At 42.2% G+C, this 15,274-nt stretch overlaps 1 protein-coding gene and 1 long non-coding RNA gene across 2 annotated transcripts in view; one reads left to right on the forward strand and one right to left on the reverse strand.

Annotated features, from left to right (window-relative positions):
* Nucleotides 1–3,031: 3,031 nt before the first annotated feature.
* Nucleotides 3,032–5,157, reverse strand: LOC310657388. Its single transcript, XR_014501733.1, has 2 exons — nucleotides 4,262–5,157; nucleotides 3,032–3,496 (listed from the first exon to the last, which is right to left on the reverse strand). It is a non-coding gene; the product is annotated as an uncharacterized lncRNA (long non-coding RNA).
* Nucleotides 5,158–6,878: 1,721 nt separating this feature from the next.
* PDS5A (PDS5 cohesin associated factor A) overlaps nucleotides 6,879–15,274 on the forward strand; it is a 52,599-nt gene continuing 44,203 nt past the window's right edge. The window contains 2 exon segments of the mRNA XM_083457986.1: nucleotides 6,879–7,314; nucleotides 8,211–8,381. Coding sequence (XP_083314112.1) covers nucleotides 7,288–7,314; nucleotides 8,211–8,381 — 198 coding nt within the window. The 5' untranslated portion in view covers nucleotides 6,879–7,287.

Consider the following 15,274-nt stretch of genomic DNA (forward strand, 5'->3'; position numbering starts at 1 on the left):
CCTTCTGGTTGCGGACTTCTCCCTTTCATTCTGAGTTTGAGCGTCTTCAAAGCCCATGACACCTTTGGTAAAGGCTGTTCTCCAATTGGAGCTCTCACAGGCAAGTATTTCCAAGTTGTTGGTGTTTATGCTACATTTTTTTAGATTTGCCTTGAGAAAGTCTTTAAACCTCTTTTGCTGACCACCAGCATTACACTTTCCACTTTTAAGTTCGGAATAGAGTACAGTGGTACCTTGGGATGCGAACGGGATCTGTTCTGGAGCCCCGTTCGCATCCTGAATGGAACGTAAGACGCGACGGCGCGTCTGTGCGTGTCATGTTTTGCCGCTTCCGCGCATTCACGTGATGTCATTTTGAGCATCTGCGCATGCACGAGAGGCGAAACCAGAAAGTGCTCAACCTGAAGCACATTCGACCCGAGGTATGACTGTACAGTGGTACCTCGGGTTACATACACTTCAGGTTACATACGCTTCAGGTTACAGACTCCGCTAACCCAGAAATATTACCTCAGGTTAAGAACTTTGCTTCAGGATGAGAACAAAAATCGTGCTCCAGCGGCGCGGCGGCAGCAGGAGGCCCCATTAGCTAAAGTGGTGCTTCAGGTTAAGAACAGTTTCAGGTTAAGAACAGACCTCCGGAACGAATTAAGTTCTTAACCCGAGGTACCACTGTAGTTGCTTTGGAAGACCATGATCAGGCATCCACACAACATGACCAGTCCAACAAAGTGGATGTTGAAGAATTATTGCTTCAACACTGATGATCTTTGCTTCTTTCAGTACACTGGCATTAGTTCGCCAGTCTTCCCAAGTGATGTGTAAAAAATTCTGGAGACACCGTTGATGGAATCTGTCAAGGAGATGGCGTTTATAAGTGGTCCAGCCTTGGCTTGACCTCTCTTGTGGGACTCTGTACCATGGTCAAACCGCTCTTGCTGCCAGACAGTTCTTCCTGATTATTATTATTATTGAATCTATTTATTTATTTTGAGGGGGTTTTTAAATTTCAACAAAGTAATAATAATAAATAGATAAAAATTAAAATGTGCGCCCCACCCCCGAGACCATTCCATTGGAACTATCCAACCTCCCAAAATTTCAACGCCTCTCGCGATGGTTTGACCCCTTTCCATTTTAACGGTGCAAATTCTACAAATGCCTTCCGTATCTCCTCAAAATCATTTCTCCTGCATATTCCCCGTCTTGACTTAATAGCACAGGTTAATTTATCGTGAATAGCTATATCCCACACCTCTTTGTACCATTCTTCCATTTTATATTCACCTTGCCCCTTCCACTTCCACGTTCAGCATCCTATTCTCACAGTGGCCTGCCGGAAACCAGGATTTGAGCACAATAGCACTCTTGCCTCCTGTGGTTTCCAACTGTTCAGAAGTATTACTGCCTCTGCACAATGACTTCTGCTTGTGCAATGACTTCTCCTCCTCCTGCACCCCCCCCCCCAAAAAAAGGCTCTGTGGGGTCAGGGATTGGGGTATTGCTCTGCCTGGCAAACTGGAGTCAACCAACTCCATCCAAGTGAGTGAGGATGCCCCCCCCCCCCCTTTCTGTCCTGGCTTTTGGGAAAACCAGTTACCTGTACTCTTTAGATATGCAAAGAGATACTTAAAAGACTAGGCAGGGACATTTACATAACAACTGGTTTGACTTCTTTTAGCAGTCTTCAGCAGAATCCAATCTCATAGCTACAAAATCACAGGACTGGAGGGCGTCCTGAGGACAATTCGGATGATCCTTCAATCCTATAACAATAAAAGCCATAAATAGAAAAGAAAAAGCAATTCTAGAGTGCACCCAATAGCACAACCAGCAGTTTTATATGTAAATAAGATGTATTCATATACAAGTGTCTTGCCTCTTAAGTAAGCACTGGGGAAACAACCATTTACTTCAGTGATGTCCAAACTTTTTTCAAAGAGGGCCAGATTTGGTGAAGTGAACATGCACCTTGTTTAATTATGCCCCAAATTATGCTTTTTAATTATGCCCCAAAGTTTTTGAGGTTTTTTTAGGATTGCTTCCCGCAGAAATTGTTGGGTTTAACTTACATTTACACTGAGGTGTTGAGGAGACAGAAGAGAGCAGTGACTGTGGTCAAACTTAAAGCTCTCCATTATTATTATTATTATTATTATTATTATTATTATTATTGGCATTTCCTTTCCTGGGCTGCTTCAACTCCTGAGACTCTACAGCAGTCTTTGTCAACCTGTTGCCCTAGCCTAGATGATGGAGACTACAACATGCAGCAGCAGCAGCAACAACAGCAACAGATAGTATGAGAACTGAGGCATGATTTGATGAAGTGAACATGCGCAAGGCCCGACCATTTTACCTGACATTCTTAGAATCATTAAAATTAAATGCAAAGCTTATTGCAAATGGCATACTTTTCATTTCGTCACATGGATGACTCTGCTTTCATATCTGAAGGGCAGATGAAAAATAAATCTAGAAAGCTGAAATATGTCAGGAACATTGTAAAGAACATTACACAGTAATAAAGGCTGTCTGTCAACTTTTAAGTTCACAACATATAAACAGGAACATAACACCAGGTATACTTGTTGTGTCCAAATATATTTATACCTACTCCACTTGTGGCTCCTCCCCCACCCTCACAACTAGAAGAAAATCGGCTCAACTGAATCTGGGCTCATGGTTTGTCTTGCTCCAAACAAATCACAAACTAGCCATGGTTTGTCCTTGGCTTACTACTTAAGGTTTGTTTGGAGGAAACAAGCCAAACCATGGCTTAGCTTTGGGTAACAACACAGCAGCAAAAACAGAAAAGGAACAAAGCAGCCAAGTTTTGTTTCCTGTTTGCTTCCTCATTTACACTTAACAATAGTTTGGTTTAGTGTGCCATGTAAACTAGGCCAGTATGTATTTTAGCTGTGTGACTTTATGCTGTTTGCTTTGTAAACCACTTACTTTTTTTATATTAAGCAGTCTATAAATTGATTGATTGAATAAATAAATAAGGATTAAATAACCCACAACAGAGTTTCCTTTCAAAATCCTAATTTATTTGTAGTCATTGGGATTATTCATTCTGGTCTGCTGATTGTCCTGCTTCAAAACAGAGCAAAGGAATGGAATAAGTGGCATTCTTGTACAATTTAATTATAAAAGGCTACGATCATTTAATGCATAAAATGAATTAATATTCAGTTGAACTAATAAACTCTTTCACTCATTAAATACAAAAAAAATATTCAACAGCAGTATTAATCCATTCTTGTTCCCCTCATCACCAGCTTGTAAATCATTCATGGACAAATAATGTACTAATCCACACCAAAAACATTTTTAATCAAACATATTCACATAATCAATCTTCTCTTTGTCTTGCCAATTAGATTTTTAATCAGATTAAGAATGAAGAAGGAACTTCACATACACACATCCCACCGTTGCAGTTACAGCTATTTCTCTTCCTATCAAGAGATTGTCATTTCCAAAGCTGCTCCTGGCAAACAGAAAACAAGTAATAGACAGATTGGATTTATTTTCCATAAGGTGTGTGTGCTATGAACGTTCAATAGAATTTACTGCAAGGAAAAAAAACACACGTGTGAAAACCATATTTTAAAATCAGAACCTGAATAAGAGATAAACTGCAGGCTGGTCAGTTACATGTGGCATGACACGAAATTGTGCTGCAAAACAAATGGAGGAAGTTACATTTCTCCCTCCCAATGTGGTTATCTCCATAGATTTCATAAGATAGCGTGAAGGGGAAATGTTTTAAGGAGTACCTATTAAGATGAAAGCCAATATGAGCCTTGGTGGTAGTGTTTTTTTTAAACACACAAACTTGTGTTTACTTTAAAAAAAAGGAGACAAGCATCGCAGTTTGGAAGATGAATGAGTTCTTGATGTTTGGGGTGTATCTTTTAGATTTAATGTTGCCAAAATGAAGATGAGAAGAGAGTTTGCATCTGATGGTCCTTGTGTTTGTATTATTGTTATGTTACCTGTTGTCAGTAGTTTAGATGTGTTAAATCTTCAGACCACTGACTAATGAAGGGTGGGTGTTTGTCCTTCCAAGCTGGAAGTATGTTTATTTGCAACCATGAGGGCTTACATATGGTATCCACTTTTGCTGTTGGACCCCACATCACAGGAATATAATTTAAAAGTATGTGAACAACTGAAAATAAGAATTTTTACAAAACGAAGTTAGTATGGACAATTTCTGACCAAAAGGGAGACACAAACATAACACACTCACATAATACACACTATCATCATTACATTGTCAGCGTCCATCTGAACAAGCCAGCTCCTCCCTATAAAAACACTATGGGTTCTAAGATGCCCCAAATCAGTGAATTAATACAGATCCTAAATACACTATCCATTAGTAAGTGTTCCATACAACCTAATTCCCCACTCAGTTTGTATCTGGATTGAACATCACAATTTAGAGCGGCCCAGTTACGGTGCCACAATTTCACCTTCAAAGGATCGGAGTGAAGGCAATCATGTAGACAACTCACTGAAACTCCAGGAAGGAATTGACTTTATGGATCTTCAAGAAACCATTCGAAATCCTAACCTTCGGAATTCAATTTTGCTAGTGCGTTCAGCTTTGATCTTTGGTGCTTCAAATCTTTATATCCTCTCCTTTTTGTGTGCATAAATTATAATGCGAGTTTCAAAATGATGCACATCTATAGGCTTTGAATACTGAGTTCATTTTCCCCCGCACATTTTTTTTTATACTTTTCAAGTTTATACATGTAACTGATTTTATACATTTCACTAATTTTACAATCATTTTGACATTTCAAAACTTGACTTCCTTCCCCCTCTTTCTGCGGTTCCTTAAATTTATTTTTAATATCTTCTGCATATCCAAATTAACTTAATTTCCTCATTTACTCATCTTCTTTAAATATATACTCTTATGAAACTGCAGCTTATTACAATAATCCTGCCAATGTTTTTATCTCTTTACGATTTATCTGTAAATATTCAATAAACCATTTCCATTCTTTTATATATAAAAAAGTTATCTTGATTTCTTATTCTTCCAGTAATTTTCGCTATTTCTGCATATTCCATAAGTTTTTGTATCCATACTTCCTTTGCTGGACTTCTGCTTCTTTCCAGTTTGGGGCAAGTAACATTGCTGGGACGCGGGTGGCGCTGTGGGTAAAACCTCAGCGCCTAGGACTTGCCGATCACATGGTCGGTGGTTCGAATCCCCGCGGCGGGGTGCGCTCCTGTCGTTCGGTCCCAGCGCCTGCCAACCTAGCAGTTCGAAAGCACCTCCGGGTGCAAGTAGATAAATAGGGACCGCTTACCAGCAGGAAGGTAAACGGCGTTCCGTGTGCTGCGCTGGCTCGCCAGATGCAGTTTGTCACGCTGGCCACGTGACCCGGAAGTGTCTGTGGACAGCGCTGGCTCCCAGCCTATAGAGTGAGATGAGCACACAACCCTAGAGTCTGGCAAGACTGGCCCGTACGGGCAGGGGTACCTTTACCTTTTAACATTCTTGCCTGAATACTGAGTTCATTTTATTATGTCTCCATCTCCCTCAGTGTACTGTATATAGAGGTATATAGTGCATACACCTATAGGGGTATATTCAGCTACAGTACTTTATACTCAGAATAGCTGCATTCAAATGGATGGGCCCATGATGCCATTTCAACGGGTCTGCTCTAGACTAGCCTTAGCATTGGACACAAGCAATAATGTCGCATTTGCAGAGGCAGTTGGACGGCCCTCCATCTTGAACACAATTCAGCGGTTTACTCCGGAATAAATCCCACTGAGCTCCACAGGGACACACACACTCTGCACACTCATATTGCAGCAGCCTTAAAAACAAAACAAAACAAAACACAAAAAAGCCACTTTCAGGAGAAAAAACGGCCGGATCCTGCTTGGCTGACCCCAACTAAGGGAGAACATATATAGCAGCAACACTTGGAAACATAGCGTGTCTTGTTTAAAGTGCACTTTGGGGGTAAAAAGAAGGTGCACTTGAAAATAACTTTTTCTAAAACCTGAAGCCTTTATTTTAGGAATCCAAGGTGTTGAAATCACAAGCGAAAGAAAAGACTATTCATGTATGCAACCACAGATGTTATTGGCCCAGAGATGGAAAGAAGATAAAGACCCGACCAGAGAAAAATGGCAGATCAAGTTGATGGATGATGCCGAAATGGCAAAAATGACTGGAAGAATAAAAAATCAGGAAGACCAAAATTTTAAAAAGGAGGGGGGAAATTAAGAGATTCTTTTGAAATTAATTTGAATCAGGAGACAAACTTGAAAGTGGTATGGGATGCAAGTAAAGCAGTGATGAGGGGCTTTTTCATCCAACAAAATGCATATCAAAAGAAAAAAGAGAGAGTTGAGAAAGCAACAACTTTTACAAGAAACAAAATGTTAATAAGGAATGGGGAAAGTTTATAATTTACCTTAAAAACCATTGTAAACAGGTAAAACCGTTAGTGGGATTGGAACACTTGTGAATTTTGGACATAAGGGGAGATGTCAAAGATTTGGATCATCATAAAAGATGTGAGGGGAACTGATTAACAAGAGGACCCACAAAGGGGAGGAGGAGATTATTTGGAATCTTGTATGTATGTTGGATATGTGATTGTAAGACTTTAATCTGAAAACCAAGTAAATAAATTTATATATATCTAAAAAGAGAGGCGCACTTGGCCCCTCCAGCTATTCCGACAGGGCTGCGGGCCGCCTCACGGCAGCGCCTGGTTTTGGCGCCAAACGAGTTGCCTCAGCTTTCGGCGCCAGCGCGCGCGCGCACGACCCGGGAGCAGCCGCCGAGACCCGTGAGGGCAAACCAGTCGTCGGGATGGGACTTCGGCGGGTAGGTACAGGCACACCTTTGGGCCCCCCTCAGGCTCCGCGGAAACGCGTGGGAGGCGGCTTTCGGAGAAGCCGGCATAGTGGGGACGGCGGCGGCGGCGGCCGACTCTCCTCCTCCTCCTCCTGGGCTGCTCTTCCTCAGGCCGGCCAGGGAGCGGCGCTGCTTCCCCGCGGGCGAGGCGGCCGAGCCAGGCGCACGCTCTGCCCGAGCCCTCCTTCCCTGAGAGCCTGAGCAGCCGCCGCCGAGACTGAGGCCGCTGCCGCCGCCGCCGCGGTGGGGGGAGGGAAGGCGAGCGAGTCGCCGAGGCAGGGCGCCGGCCGTCGTCGTCGTCGTCTTCGGAACGAGAGCTGCAGCCCCTTCCCGCGCCTCCCTCCACGGCTCCAGCCGCCCCCGGAGGCCGCTCGATGCTGCACCTTCCGGAGCTGCATGAGGTAAAAAAAAGGCGGGCGGGCGGGCGAGTGAGAGAGCGAGGCGGCCGCCCCTGGGGTCCGGGTCTCTTGTTGCTGCCGCTGCTGCCGCTTGCTCGCCGCCTTCCTCCCCGGCTCTCCCCGCCGGCGTGGCGGGTTTCGACCAGCCGGGAAGACCCTCTGGGCCGGAGCCGGGCGTTTACACGAGGCGAGGGGCTGCAGGAGGGGGTCCTGAGGTGGAAGTTGAGAGAAGTGGATGGAGAGTGGCCTGCGCCCTCCCCTGAGGGAAGCGGCGCCGTCCCTGAGGCGGGGAGGCCAGGCCCGGCCAGGGAGGGGAAGAGTTTTCAGATTTGGCTGGGCGGGGGGGATATGGGGTGGCCGGCTGGGGCTGCGTTGTTTTCGGGGTCCCCCCTCCGCCTGACTCCCTTTCCTCCTCCTCCTCCCCTCCTCCGGTCGGCTTCCCTGTCTCCTGATAGTTTTGAGGCCTAACAGTTTAGGCCTCGCCTCCTGGCTTCGGTGGAAGAAGTGCCTGTCTCGGGATCGGCTCTATTTCTCTCTCCTCTCCGCAGACCCGTTTCTCGCCCGGGCGCGGAGAGGCGATCTTTCCATCTTTTCTTTATTTTTCTGTTTTTTTAAAAAAATGTTAACATTTCATTGTGAACCGCGAGGCAGCCAAAGTAATCGTGTTGGGCTTCGGAGCGGCCGCCCAATGAAAGGTGTCGGGAGGGAGAGCGCCGGGCTGGACGTGGCGTGGGGATCCGGGGAGACCCCGGTCCTGCGGACTTTAAGCCCTGGGCCTCGCCGCTGCGAAACACAGGGGCCTTCTTTTGAATCGAGGTTTAGAAATGGGGGAGGGAAGGGAGAAAAAAGGTTCGGAAAGTCGCCTCTATTCCGCTGAACTTTTGTTTTCTGACCGATAGGGGCCGGTAGAGGACTGTGGAGAAGGAAACTTTATAACCAGCAGCACTAGGATGGATTTCCCATCCACCCAACCAAAGCCTCCTGCCGACGGCAAAATCATCTTCTACCCTCCTGGAGTTAAGGAGATCACAGATAAAATAACGAACGATGAAGTAGTCAAACGTTTGAAGGTAAGATGTTGTTCTTCGTTTTAAAATACGCCCTTCATCATGTTTTCTTCTGCGCTCTTCCCATTGCTCTTTCTCCCACCCATTGTCTTATTGGCTTTGAGCAAGCGAAAGGTTTCAGATGTTATTGTCACAGTGATTCATCTTGCTTTGTTGCTTAAGGATTGTGCTCTTGTTTTACTCTTGTACCTGCAGCTTTACTTTCATTTTCAAGAGTGTTGTGGGATGCTAGTATGATTTTTTTTGAGATAGGACGCTTATGATCCTTAAAGCTAGTAGAAAATCTCTAAAGTTTAAAGGCGAGAGAAGACTGTTTATATAACTTTTAAGAACTCTTGTTCTATTTTTTTCAGAAATGTGGCATAGCTCAAGCATCGCTTGGCTGACAAGCTGTTACATAAAATTATTTCTAGTTCCTGCTGATTGTAAAATAGCTGTTTTTTCACAAAGCCACTATAATATTTTGAGATGCTGATGGGATACATTTAGAAATGCTTAGAATATGTTGTCACATCTAAGGAAGTAATTGCTGAATGTAGATGTTCTTGAATCATATATTGGGGCTCCACAGATCTCTTCAGAGTCTTGCCAATGACAGCTACTCCTTCCAAAGTTTCTGATCAGTTGCAGTTAATATTGGGAAGGGGAACAATGAATCTTCCTGCTTATTTTTGTAGAGTCCCTTCCCTTCCTTCTGCAAAAGCCTGTGTGGTGTTAGGATGTCACACACTTCACTAAGGAGAGTGGGAAGTGAGGGTGAGCTCATTCATTGAAAGGCTGCAGGAAAGATCATTGATGGACTGCCTTAGGAATGTTGGTAAGGTAGCAGGGTCTTGGTTCTTATGTCAACCAGGATGCAATCCAGTGTAGCCTTTAGCTCTAGTGAAGAGGGATGCATGGGCTTGGTTATCAAGGCACCTGGACACGTAAGCATTTTGCTTCCCTAAGAAGGGAAAGAGACAGTGGTTTGGGCAATTGAGTTGCAGTCCTCTGGACCTACAAGCTCTGGGAAACTTTCAGGCGTTAAGGTTCTGGGAAGGCAACATGTCAATTTCATTAACACACTGTGAGTAGATTTATTTATTTATTGTAGTTTTAATGTGAGTCTGTTCTTACATTGCAACAGTGAAAGACTGCAATAGCCAGAAGAAACAAACACTGTGTATATTATGTCATCATGGTAAAGTCTCCCTTTGCGCAGTTGTCTGGTCAGGATTTTGGTAGTAGTTCATGTATATCCAAGTGCTGTCATCGTTAATAGTATATTATAGTTAATACTATATTAGAAGGAAGCCAATATGTTTCACCCCGGCACCATCATTTGATGTTTTGCCTGCATTCTGTTTTGCCCATACTGTATTCTGAAAAGTTTTGAGAGAGCTGCCAATGAGGTAGTTTAATAGTGCTAGTGGCAAACGGAAGAGAAAACACTATCTTGTCATTAGTTACAGATTACATGGACAGTGAAATGTGTAGTTTGTATGTTTCAGTTTGGTTTTAATTAATCCCAAATAAGTATATTTCAAAATAGAAACCATGGGTCTGTCCTGACCGCCTTTTAAACAATTAAATTAACTTGTAACAGAATAGTCTGCAAAGCTGGAGCAAATACAGATGCTTAAAATGACAGTTGGTCTTACATTCATATTGTAGCTATTGTTTATCAATATCTTCTCTTAATGTTGTAGTTGGACACTTTAACTAGGTAGCATTACTGTGCTTGCATGTCTCTAGAAAGTGGCCCTGAAGTTTAGCTCTTGTATCATCTTGTTGCTAATGCTGATCCTCTTCCACTCTTCAACAGTTTACAGTATCTTTGGCATGTTGTCTGGTTTCCATACTAATTTTGGACAAGTGAGGGAGTTTTCTGGTGAAGTTAAAGTGTTTCTATGTCTTTCCTGCAAAGGTCTGCTGTGTTGGCTCCTTCCATAATTTTTAACTCTTGATAAAATTATTAGTTCTCTACTTAGCAACCTGCTAAGATGTGTTTGTTTTTTTAATAAATTTCCTTTTGCTGAGCCTGTGGTTCTAATATAACTGTGGCCTGACTTACTATGTTCCCTTTCCCAAGGGCAATGAAATTTTGATCCCTACATGTCCAGGTTCAGCCAATAATTCTGAAGTTTAATTTAGACTGGAAATGAGCCATGGCAAGACTTGGCTGATTTGCTTTCTGTCTGTTCTGCCCTTCTTTTGCACATAAGAGGAGAGTGGAAGCTGCAGGTGGAGAGCCAATATGTTGTGCTGGTTAATGTGTCATATTTGGGCTAGGTTCAAATTCCCACTCAGTGACCTTGGGTCAGCCAGTCTCACTCAGTCAAACCTAATTCAGAATGTTCTTATGAGGATAAAATGTTGAGGAGCCATGTACACTTTGATCTCCTTGAAGAAAAGTTGGTTTATTAAATGAAACAATAAATAAACATAGCTCAGTTGGTAGAGCATGAGACTTAATATAAGAGTCGGGGGTTCGATCCCCATGTTGGGCAAAAGATTCCTGCAGTTGTCACTTCCAACTCTAAAATTCTTTGATTCAGTTTAGTAATTTCACATGGCAGTTTCCCTTTGCAGTTTCTTGGAAGAGAATGGTAATAGATTCAGGTAGGTAGCTGTGTTGGTCTGACACAGTCAAAATAAATAAAAAATTGTCCAGTAGTGCCTTAGAGACCAACTAAGTTTGTTCTGAGTATGAGCTTTCATGTGCATGCACAGTACTTCAGATACTTCAGATTCTTCAGGTATCTGAAGAAGTCTGCATGCACACGAAAGCTTATACTGTACCCAGAACAAACTTAGTTGGTCTCTAAGGTGCTACTGGAGAATGGTAATGGTCTTGTTGGTGGCGAAGTAGCCTGAGGGATTGAGACAATCTTCCACTGCTTTCTGAATGTTGACAGTTCTGATACCAGATTTCTGTCCTTTTATTCATCTGTGTAAGTGACTGACCAGTTTTTCTTACGTAAAAAATAGGCAGTCATTGCAGTTTGGAAGATGAGTGGGTGAATGAGTTCCTGATGTTCTTGCTGGTTCTGTTGGATATTATGTTGCCAAAATGAAAATGAGAACAGAGTTTGCATCTGGTGGTCCTTGTGTTTGCATTTCTGTTGTGTTACCTGTGGTAAGTAGTTTTAAAAAGGAGACGTCCTGTAAGCAAGGACACTGGTATGTTCTGGGTGGAAGTCAGAAACATGCAGATACATGTAAACACCAGTGAGTTTATTTCATAAGATGGTTGTTACATGCTCAGTGTAGCTGCACAGTAGCGTCCTAGAAGTAAGCATTCTGCAGGCACTGGCCCAGGGTCAGGCTGTTGATGATTGAAAACTGTTGAAATCCAGAGGGAATTTTTCAAGGTCATCCTGCCTTTAGGTCCAGATGATGATGTCATATTCATGCTTCAGGTAAAGGATGCATCTGGGGACATGAGCTGAGCAAAAATAATTTAAGTCAGCCATCAAAATGTTAGCATACTTTTGAGCAACACTGGTTAATAACGTTAGCATTGCCAGTGACATGAAGATTCAAGTTCTCAACTAAGTTAAATTGTTGTTGAGAACCAGTCTTGAAACAAACACCCCAACTTGCTGCTCCATGTGCAGATGATGAAATTGGGGTCAGCAATTTCACAAGAAGCATTTGGGAGAAGGAGAAGCACAGCGTGTGGTGCTTTTGTTTTGTTTTAGCTTGACTATGGTTTCTCTCCCCGTCCCCAACTACCCCCCTCCTTTCCACTCTCTACCTATTTGCAGGATCTTGATAAATACAATGCATTGGGGATAAGGTTTGTGAAGGTTTGAGGAACTTGTGAGTGCTGAAACTCTTTTTGATTCCTTAGGATAAGGTAGCAAGCCTACTACATGTGTGGAACTTTCCCTTGTTGCACTATATAGTACTCTGAGCAGAGAGTTTTGTCACACTGTTGAGTTAGATTACTGTTCTGTATACTCTATAGCAGCCTTTCTCAACCTTGGGTCCCCAGATGTTTTTGGCCTACAACTCCCATCATCCCTAGCTAGCAAGGCCAGAGTTCAGGGATGATGGGAGTTGTAGTCCAACAACATCTGGGGACCCAAGGTTGAGAAATACTGCATGCCTTCCGCACATAATCAGAGGCACTCTCCTATATTGTTACTTTGCATGTTCCAGGCTTTCTGGCTTAAATTATGTCTGTTAAAGATGAACATAAAAGAATTGTATTAAAGGAAAAGGCAGGCATATGAGAGGATGGGTGGGTGGGTGTAAGATGCATGGCACAAGGAATGTGTGGCTAAAAGGCACAGGAAACACAAGCATTAAAGTTTGTGTATTTTGTTAATCAAAGACATGCAGCTGTAGGAAATGGTAATTCTACTAACTGAAATGATGAGAAGATAGAAAATGTGGAGAAGGGGTAATTGTGCATGCTTGAGTTAGGTGGTTAAAAAAGTAAATTATATGGATAGATATATCTGATAAAGGATGTCACGGAGAAATGTATTGGTAAGACATGGTAATGTGGTACAAAGGGAATGTGTATGCACATAAAATAATCATGGGAACCATATACAGGCAAGTCCAAATTTGTGTGGGGGTTGCATTCTGGGTCAACGTGTGCGACAGCAGAGTGCGTATAACTTCATTCGGTTCTGCCCCCTTTTCCTGCCACTTCTGGGTTTGTGATGATGTGTGTGTGCTTTGAACATGTACAAAATGGTCATTGTCTGTATGTGGTAAAGAAACATAACTAGGAGCAATCCATTTTTCACATTTTAGTTGAGAGGTTTCTGGGCTGTCAAACATCTGCATTTTAGTAGTTGCTGATTGCTTTAATTGAGAAAGACTTCTTAACAATACTATCACTTGTTCCAACTGTGAATGGCAATGTTAAATGCAATTGATTAGCAGTTCATAATCAGCTATTTAGATAATATTTTTAAGGAATTCAGAGCTTAATTTCATGTCTCAGTTGATGGGGGTAATTTACTTTCTGTTGAGCCTGGCTCAGTTTTAATGCTGGCTATCTAATTTAATTCCTCAGACCTAAAAATGAAAGTCATGTGATTCATTATTATGCCAATAGTGCCATGTGGTAATGGTAAACATTTGTTGCTTATGGACACTCAATTCTCAGGACTTACTGCATTCTACTGCAACTACAGTTGTTTTTTCATAAGACTTATAGAAATTAGAGTATGTTGCATTTTTGTAGATGATTGAACAATTTACCACTAAACAGTCAATTAATAGACTGCTTAACTCACTAAACTCTTTCTGCAGTTCTTCTAAATGTGTTTGTCATGCAGGGGATTCCTTTAGGGGCTAGTGTCCTAGTTACAGGAGAATTCAGCCTTTCACCAAAGGTACTCACCCAATGTACAAGCGTTTTAAATGCAGCAAAGTCCAAACAAACCAGGTTCAGGCACTGAGGGTCAGCCTAGGTCCAACAGCCCAAGGTCAGTATTTCAGGAAGCTCTTCTAGGCTGCAGTGCAGGGAGATTAGAATCAAGAACAAGGAGGCAGAGGTCCAGTCTCATGGGTTCATCTTTAGGTACCAGCCCTGAGGGCACCTCAGAAGAATCCTCAGCATTGGATTCAGGGGACTCAGCTTGCTCTTCAAGTTCCTTGATTTTTAAGGGGTTTGGTTCATTCACTGGGAACTCTGTGCCTTGGTACAACTGGTACAGGTATACCAGTGTTCCAGTCACAAACTTTTTGCATGTGCTCTCTGATAAGAATATAGATAGATATCTGTAACTTCTCTCTGGTTTATTTCTCCTCTGTCCCGTCTGTAATAATTTAAAGACAAGACTTGGGAGAATAAATGTGACCATGCATAAAGTCACCATATCAATGTTTAATATTCCAGTGTTGGAGATTGATGTGCAGAGCAATGTCAGCTATGAAGCAGGCTCCTAGCTAGTCCCATGTTAGGAGAAGTGAAGTGTAAACAAGTAGAACAGAGTGTGGATGACCGTCTTCTTACTTGGAAGTTGTGTTCATTTTGCATTAGTCAGCCGCCTGATTTTAACTGGAGCAGAACACTAGTCTGGAAGTAAAAACATCTTGATAATATTTGTGCGTATGTGCTTCTGAATAGATTATTGATTGTGAGCTTCATTATGTCATTGGTCCTGAAGGAAATGCTTTTAGACTAATTCATTTGAGTCTTTGAGGTGTACTGGAAATGAAAGTATTTCATCAGCTATAGCAACATTCCTGTCATATGCACAGCAGTAATTATAATGGCAAACTTGCATGTGCAGCAGCATCACTGTGATAGTCTCCTGGCAACATAAGCAAAAGCGGCAAAAAGCAAACAGGGTCCCTTAAGACTGAACATATGCAGCAGCCATATATTTGGAGTGAAAACTGCATTAAATTGTTCAGCTTCTTCTGTGATCTTTTAAGTCATTGTCTTTATCATAGTCTGCTTTCTGAAAACACTGAGTGTTATTAAGTGCTAGTCCTACTCAGAGTAAATCTATTGAAATTAATGGACATGGCTAACTTGGATTCATTAATTCCCACGGGTCTTCTCTGAGTAGGAATTAGTTGATTGCATCTCTCTTTTCTTAAGGCAGCTTTGAGGTAACTCTCTGATAGTAACAATGTGAACAACAACCTATGTTTTAGCATGAAATTACAGATATATCTAGGATGGTATACTTAATGTAAATAAGTATATAGGGAATTTTCTATTTTGTCTACCGTGTCTGCCCCTTCATGCTGATGTAGTACATGTTGCATATGTTATTTTTGCTGTCTGGTCTTTGACCACAATAAAGAATGATTAATTGATACTTAATATGGATATCGTTTTAAAGTACTTGCTTACATTTGGTCTTCAAAAAAGTTTGGTAAATGCAAGAATTTTTTCTTTATAAGAAATAAGACCAAAAAAGAAGGAAAATAGATTT

The sequence above is a fragment of the Podarcis tiliguerta genome, assembly GCF_965153285.1.
Source record: "Podarcis tiliguerta genome assembly, chromosome: 9".
Lineage (NCBI taxonomy): Eukaryota > Metazoa > Chordata > Lepidosauria > Squamata > Lacertidae > Podarcis > Podarcis tiliguerta.